Source organism: Mus pahari, chromosome 3, assembly GCF_900095145.1.
Source record: "Mus pahari chromosome 3, PAHARI_EIJ_v1.1, whole genome shotgun sequence".
Classification (NCBI taxonomy): Eukaryota; Metazoa; Chordata; class Mammalia; order Rodentia; family Muridae; genus Mus; species Mus pahari.
The window spans coordinates 157,846-166,439 of record NC_034592.1 but is presented as its reverse complement, the minus strand read 5'-3'; the positions used below and the strand labels follow the sequence as shown (position 1 = coordinate 166,439).

General features: G+C 40.1%; 1 protein-coding gene across 2 annotated transcripts in view; it reads left to right on the top strand.

The window, feature by feature from the left end:
- Itga8 (integrin subunit alpha 8) overlaps positions 1–8,594 on the top strand; it is a 182,371-nt gene that overhangs the window by 125,069 nt on the left and 48,708 nt on the right. For both annotated transcript variants that reach the window (XM_021192601.2, XM_029536874.1), the window contains exon 24: positions 4,674–4,779. In XM_021192601.2, the coding sequence (XP_021048260.1) occupies positions 4,674–4,779 (106 nt within the window). The remainder of the gene's footprint in view (positions 1–4,673; positions 4,780–8,594) is intronic.

The window sequence follows — 8,594 nt, the reverse complement described above, 5'->3', positions numbered from 1 at the left end:
CCACAAGGTACCCTCCCCTCTTGGTCACTAATTGAGAAAATGCCCTGCAGCTGGATCTCATGGAGGCATTTCCCCAACTGAAGCTCCTTTCTCTGTGATAACTCCAGCTGTGTCAAGTTGACACAAAATTAGCCAGTACACTGTCCAATACTTAACTACACTTTATTCTCTGACAGTTTAAAATATCTTTCTGGCCATATCACATAGCAAAATTCTTTCCTCTGGTTACTCTTTTAAAACATTAGTTCCAATGTTTAATTTTTCAAGGAACAAATAGTCACTGTGCTGAAGATCTTCTGTGTTCAGCCTTTAGGAAAATCTAATTTTCTTTTGGTCAATGGTGTTTATTCTTAGCTATTTTATTATGCACTATGTTAAGCCCATTTTTTATTTCTTGTTATTTTTATAGTTTAAAAATAATCTCAAGTAGAATTTCTTGAGTGATAAAAGTGCTTACAACTGTTGTTTGATTCAGTACTACATGTATCAACATTGTCTTTGAGCTAATTGGTACACAATTCCTTAGAATAAAGGATTGATTTAACACAGATCTATATTAGGTAAACATAATTTAACCAGAAATTATTTTTTCCCCAACCTACCCACTCCCATTCCTGGTCCTGGCATACCTCTATTCTGGGGCATAGAGCCTTCACAGAACCAAGGACCTCTCCTCCCATTGATGACCAACTAGGCCATCCTCTGCTACATATGTAGGCAGAGCCACAAGTTCCACCATGTGTTTTCTTTGATTGGTGGTATAGTTCCAAGGAGCTCTGAGGGTACTAGTTAGTTGATATTGTTGTTCCTCCTATGGGGCTTCAGTCCCCTTCAGCTCCCTGGGTGTTTCTCTGCCTCCTTTATTGGGGACTTTGTGCTTCATCCAATGGATGATTGTGAGCATCCACTTCTGTATTTGACAGGCACTGGCACAGCATAACAGGAGACAGCTATATCAGGCTCCTGTCAGAAGGTTCTTGTTGGCATACCTAGTGTCTGGGTTTGGTGGTTGTTTATGGGGTGGATACCCAAGTGGGGAAGTCTCTGGATGGTTCTTCCTTCAGGATCTGCTCCAAACTTTGTCTCTGTAACTCCTTCCACGGGTATTTTGTTCCCCATTCTAAGAAGGAACAAACTATCCACACTTTGGTCTTCCTTCTTCTTGAGTTTCATGTGTTTTGCAAATAGTATCTTGGGTATTCTAAGTTTCTGAGCTAATATCCTCTTATCAGTGAGTGTATATCATGTGTGTTCTTTTGTGATTGGGTTACCTCAGTCAGGATGATATCCTCCAGGTCCATCCATTTGCCTAAGAATTTCATTGTTTTTAATAGCTGAGTAGTACTCCATTGTGTAAATGTACCACATTTTCTGTATCCATCCTTCTGTTGAGGGACATCTGGGTTCTTTCCAGCTTCTGGCTATTATAAATAAGGCTGCTATAAACATAGTGGAGCATGTTTCCTTATTACCAGTTGGNACATCTTCTGGGTATATGCCCAGGAGAGTTATTGCTGGATTTTCTGGTAGTACTATGTTCAATTTTCTGAGGAACCACTAAACTGATTTCCAGAGTCGTTGTACCAGCTTGCAATCCCATCAGCAATGAACAAGTGTTCCTCTTTCTCCACATCCTCACCAGCATGTGCTGTCACCTGAATTTTTATCTTAGCCATTCTGACTGGTATGAGGTGGAATCTCAGAGTTGTTTTGATTTGCATTTCCCTCATGATTAAGGATGTTGAACATTTTTTCAAGTGCTTCTCAGCCATTCATTATTCCTCAGTTGAGAATTCTTTATTTAACTCTGTACCCATTTTTAAATAGGTTTATTTGATTTTCTGGAGTTCAGCCTTTATTTAGCTCTGTACCCCATTTTTAAATAGGTTTATTTGATTTTCTGGAGTTCAGCTTCTTGAGTTCTTTATATATATTGGATATTANTCCCCTATCTGATTTAGGGTTGGTAAAGATCCTTTCCCAATCTGTTGGTGGCCTTTTTGTCTTATCGACAGTGTCTTTTGCCTTAGAGAATCTTTGCAATTTGTCAATTCTCGATCTTACAGCACAAGTCATTGCTGTTCTGTTCAGGGGTTTTTCCCCTGTGCCCATACCTTCCAGGCTTTCCCCCCACTTTCTCCTCTATAGGTTTCAGTGTCTCTGGTTTTATGTGGAGTTCCTTGATCGACTTAGACTTGAGCTTTGTACAAGGAGATAAGAATGGATCAATTCGCATTGTTCTACATGATAACCACCAGTTGTGCCAGCACCATTTGTTGAAAATGCCGTCCTTGTTCCACTAGATGGCTTTTGCTCCTTTGTCAAAGATCAAGTGACCACAGGTGTGTGGGTTCATTTCTGGGTCTTCAATTCTGTCGCTGTACCAGTACCATGCAGTTTTTTTTTTTTAATCAGATTTGCTCTGTAGTACAGCTTGAGGTCAGGCATGGTGATTCCACCAGAGGTTCTTCCAGTGGAATAGGCTTTATTAAGAGATAAAAGAGTCCTCACAAGATAGCTCACCAAGTAATGTACTTTCTGCCATGTCTGAAAAGCCAAGTATAATACCAAAACCAAAAATGGGAGGAGAAAAGTGCTGACTCATACCAGATGCCACGGCAAACACACACTTCACTGCTGTGAAGAGACACCATCACCATAGCAATTCTTATAAAGGACAACATTTAACTGGGGCTGGCTTACAGTTTCAGAGGTTCAGTCCATTATCATCATGGTGGGAAGCCTGGCAGGATCCAAGCAGACATGGTGCTAGAGGAGCAGCTGCAAGTTCCATACCTGGATCCCCAGGTAGCAGGAAGAGAGACTGACACTAGGCCTGGCTTGGGCATCTGAAATCTCAACTCCCTGTCCCCCCCCCCCAAGTGACACACTTCCTCCAACAAGGCCACCAATAAAGCCACACATCCTAATTCAAACCAATATCCCCCCACACACACACACACCAAATAATAAAAGAGAGAAAAAATTTAAAAAGAGAAAAAAAAAAACCATGCCTAACCAAGGCCTGTATAGGATAGTATCCACTGCTGGTAGGGTCAACATTACTTAAGACAATAAATGATGTTATTTGATATTTGGGATTAATAGAAATTAAAAATAAGGCCTCAATTTTTTCAAATGGAGTTCACATCATACAACCAAATCTTTAGTTTTGAGGTTCCTGACAGCAAACACACTTCAACTTCTCAAAACTCTTTTACTTTATCTCAGACAAAAAGATTTATTCCCAGAAAATGAAAACTTAAGTTTACACAGAAACTTGAATGTAAATGCTTGTAGAAATTCATTTGTAATAACCTTAAACTGTAAACAACCTGAATTGTTTTCAATGAGTCAATGGTAAATAAACCATATCATAGATTATTCAACAATGAAGAGAAATGGACACTTAATAGATAAAACAGTCTAGAAGGGAGAAAGATGGAGTTGCTACAGGCAGCAGTGATTACTGAACATTCTTAAAGCAGCATTTTAAAACCCACATAAGGATACATTCTGTGGAAATTAATTTTAGCAAAATATTGAGGGAATCCCTCAATATTTTAATAATAATAAATTTTATAATAATAAATTTCTAAAAGGCCAAAAGGAAAACTTTCACATTCTAGTATGGGGGCTGGGGAGTGGCTCGGGGTAAGTGCTGTGCAAGAATGAGGACCAGCACTGGGGTCCTCACAGCGCGTGGGAAAAGCTGCGTGTCACTGTAGCCCCAGCACAGAATGCCAGAGACTGGGGTTCCCAAGGCTCACTGCATGGCCAGCCCAGCATAACCAAAGCAGGGAATGCCAAGGTCAGCAAGCGGTCCTGCCAGAAATACAAGGTACAGAAGTGACTGAAGAACACATCTCAGCACTAAGCTCAGGCCTCCACTTCCTCCACGAGAGAGGAGTACATGTGAAAACATATGTGCATATGCACATGCCATACATACATGCACACACGGTGCCACAAACTAATGTATGTCTATGTGTTCCCTGCAAATGTCAAGTTAATTTCATACTTAGATGATGGCAACACTTTACCTCCACCTCTCTTGCCCCTTGAGCTTTCTCTAAAACAATTCTATGCCTCAGTCATACTTGACCCTTTCCAGGTTTGATTCTGGCTCTGCTCCCTGGAGTAACAAGAAGCAAAGGAATCTAGAAAGAAGGGACATGTACAGAGTAGCTACTGTTCTATGCAGGCAGCTTTAACCAGAAACGACTTTTTCCCAACTGGGTACTGAATAGAACTCACGGGATCCTAGATGTATTTATACGCCAACACACAACACAGAGGTACATACGCATATTTACAAAAAGAATAAATGGCAGGCTTTATGAATGTATGTAGGTGTATGTGCATTCAACTATTCATGTCCATTCAAGAGTGCTCTCTACTCTGCCCCCTAGTGCCCAAGATGTACAAGACTGTAAAACAGCAGCTGTAGAATAGACCAGTAACTACAACCGTGCAGTCTCCACTCTTCACTCCATCATTTCACCCAGCCTTACTGACAATGTCTTACCATGTATTATATACATCTTTAGATAACTTCAACTTGCTTCCTTTGAAATCAGTGTAATATATGAAACCAGTTGCATATATTAGTAGCAACAAAGACATCCTTAGTGGGCCCTCATCAGTAATTAACCTGATATTTCATATTGCAGAGTATCCCACCCTCCACAGATTGTTCTGCCCATCCACAACTGGGAAGCAGAAAAGAAGCCACACAAAGAGGAGGAAGTTGGTCCCTTGGTTGAGCATATTTATGAGGTATTGACTTCTTTTTAAATTGTTATATGATTAATTTAGTGTTTGAGAGTTTTTCCTGCATTTAGGTCTGTGCACCTTATGTGTGCCTAGTGTCTGTCAAAGCTAGAGGGGGGCATCTGATCTCTGGAACTGGAGTTGCAGATGGTAAACTGCCTCATGGGTTCTGGGAACTGAACTCAGTGCCCCTGGAACAGTGACCAATGCTCGTAACTGATGAACCATCTTTTCAGCTCAAGGTATTATATCTTATATTAATTTTTTGAGGTTTTATTCATATACCCTTTACTAATAAGAAATTCATAGAACCTCAGGTCCAACCTTTGTAACTTGTGCTATTATGGTACCATTTTGCAACGGCTGCCAATGGTGTCCTGCTAAATGACCATGGTCACGGACACTCAGTCCCCAGGGGTAAGAGTGACAGTCTTCTCTTATTAAGTGATAGTTTAAGAATAGTTTGTGTTTTCCACATAATATTTGGACAACCTATGCATTAAAATTAAAAACTAGCTCCCCTGGTTGTATTTCTTTTCTTTTTGTCTCACATTTTTAGATACCCTAAACTTATGTATTTATAAACTAAAATAGTGTACTGGATAGCTTTGTGTCAACTTGACACAGCTGGAGTTATCACAGAGAAAGGAGCTTCAGTTGGGAAAATGCCTCCATGAGATCCAGCTGTAAGGCATTTTCTCAATTAGTGATCAAGGGGGGAGGTTCCCTTGTGGGTGGTGCCATCTCTGGGCTGGTAGTCTTGGGTTCTATAAGAGAGTGGACTGAGCAAGCCAGGGGAAGCAAGCCAGTAAAGAACATCCCTCCATGGCCTCTGCATCAGCTCCTGCTTTCTGACCTGCTTGAGTTCCAGTCCTGCATCCTTTGGTGATCAACAGCAGTTTGGTGAAATGTAAGCCAAATAAACCCTTTCCTCCCCAACTTGCTTCTTGGTCATGACGTTTGTGCAGGAATAGAAACCCTGACTAAGCCAAATAGTATATATATATTCTATTCAAATACTTTATGAATGAATTATTTATTACTGTACCAAAATATAGAAATAATTTATGATGAAGAACATGGTAGCATAATTATACTTTTTACTTGTATAAGTGAAACATGAAATGAATAATTAATTCCAAGATCTGAAATGCTCCATGGATTGCTAAACTCTCTTCAGAGGTAAACAGCAAACCACAGAAAGAGCTGGATGTTCTCTTCCCACACAGTGTTAAACTGGTAATAGTGGGATGATTTATTGAAATGGTACCTAAAATATTTAAGCTTTTAATGAAGAAAACATATAATCAAGGCTCAGTTTAGTGTTTATTTAGGTTTTCTATAAAGCCACCAACCCTGTAGCAATTCATTCTCAGAAAACCCAGCATAGAATTAAAAAAATATATATAAAGTTCCAATAGACTGTTTGATTGAGATCCTTTTCCATTCATTATCTATTACCTCATGGTGTGGAGAAGGACTTAATCTTTCTTTCTTTCTTTTTTCCTTTTACTTTCTTTCTTTCTTTCTTTTCTTTTCTTTTCTTTCTTTTTTCTTTCTTTCTTTCTCATTCTTTCCTTCCATCTTTTTTCTTTCTCTTTTTACTGAAAATAGATTCTATCTATCTATCTATCTATCTATCTATCTATCTATCTATCTATCTATCTAAAATATTTTGATTATGGTCACCCCCCAACTCCTCCCAGTTCCAGTTCCTCTCCACATCCCCACACACCAATATCCATGCCCTTTATTTCTCTCTCTCTCTCTCATTAAAATACAAGGAGGCATTTAAAAATATTAAATTAGTTTAAGAAACCAAACAAGTAAACAGAAGAAAAAGAGCCAAAGAAAAAGCTCAAGAAAACACATATAGCCTCAGAGACATGTATACATTTGCACACGCAGAAAACCCATAAAAACACATACCCAGAAACCGTAATATATACACAGAGAACGTTTAAGGGGAACGAACAGGAGCCCTGACAAAGCATTGTAAGACAAAGCTCAAAGTCCCACTGAGTTACTATGTTACCCATCTACTGCTGCGCATGGGAGCTAACCTTAAGAGTGGCTGCTATACCCAGTGAGACTCCGATGGAGAGAACTGTGTTTTTATTTGCAAGTGGTTCTCTATTGGAGATAGCTTCTGGGTTAGAGCTGGGGGCTTGTGTCCACTTCCTCTCTCAGGACTGCGATCCCACCTGGCAAAGACCCATGCAGGGCTGGGCACACTGCCAGTCTCTGTGAGCCCATGTGTGCTAACCCTGCTGTGTCTGGAAGCTCTTGCATCCTTGGTGCCCTCCATTCCCTGACTCCTTTAACTCTGCCTCCTCTTTTCTGAGTTCTCTGAGCCTTGGGAGAGAGGGAATTGTTGGAGAGAAACATCCTATTTAGGACTGCGTGTTCCAAGGTATCTCACTCTGCACATTGTCTGCCTGTGGTCTCTGTATTTGTTCCCATCTAGTACAGGACGAAGCTTCTCTGACGATGGCTGAGCAAGGCACTGAGCTATGGAAATCGCAGAATGCCATTCAAAGTCATTTTCTTTCTTTTGGGGGTTTTTCGTTTGTTTGTTTGTTTTATAATGGAAAAATATTTTTGTTGGATGCTACTTTTTAAATTGCTGAGAACTTTAGTCAAAATATAAAGCTCTCCTTGCTTCTTTTTTTATTGGATATTTTTTAAATTTACATTTTAAATGTTAACCCCTTTCCTGGTTTCCCCTCCAAAAATCCCCTATCCCCTCCCCTCTCCCCCTGCTCACCAACCAACCTACTCCCACTTCCTGGCCCTGGCATTCCCCCAAACTGAGGCATAGAGCCTTCATAGGGCCTCTCCTCCCATTGATGACTGACTAGGCCATCCTCTGCTACACATGCATCTGGAGCCATGTCATTTTATTTCGGAATGTGACTTTCATCTCATGTGGTGCCTTAGTTTCATGTTTTGGGCTATAATTAAATACACTAACATCAGTGACTCAAGAGATGCTTTATTTTAGCTTATAGTTCCATAGGAATACAGTTCATCATAGGAGGAAAGGCTTTGCAGCATGCAGGGAGGAGAGCATGGCAGGAACAGAAGGCTAGCTGGTCACATTGATATCCAGGGATCAGACACAAATGCATGTACACATGTGTGCTNAGCCCACCTTCTTCATTTTTGACAGTCCAGGGTGACCAGTACCACCTACAATTAAAAAGGAGCCTTCCATATCACAATAAGACTAAGATAATCCCCCACCAGCCCAGAGACCCATGTCTCAGGTAAATCTANCTTCTGTCAAGTTTACATTTAACCCTAGCCATCACAAAGGGCCATGAAGAGCAATAAAGACATTTCCAAACTTGAGCTATTCATCTATAGGGAAGAAGTGATAACTCCTGACTTGTGTTGGCACAGAGCTTCCCTTCCACTGTATGTTCAGAAGCCCTGGCCTGAGCTTAAGCTGTTGTAACAACAAATTCCAGCAAAACTCAGGGCAAGAACCTCCTAGGGAAAATAGTAAGCTGTCAAATCATTAACTTACCATGTGAGCCAAATTCTTCTTAAGAATGGTAAAACTTCAGAGCTTAGGAAAAAAAATGTTCAGATTCAATCATTTATGTACATTCTAGGATTAGCATACACATTATAAAAATTTAAAGTAGTCACCAGGATGCCAAATAACAAAACAAAACAAAAAACTAAAACACCAGATATCTCTTGCATACTAATCGCTAATCTCAAGTCTTATGACATGCTGTCAGTGGAACTAAATAGGCCATTGAGTAACAAAAACAGAAAATTTGTTGCTTCATGATGCTTTTAGAACTGAG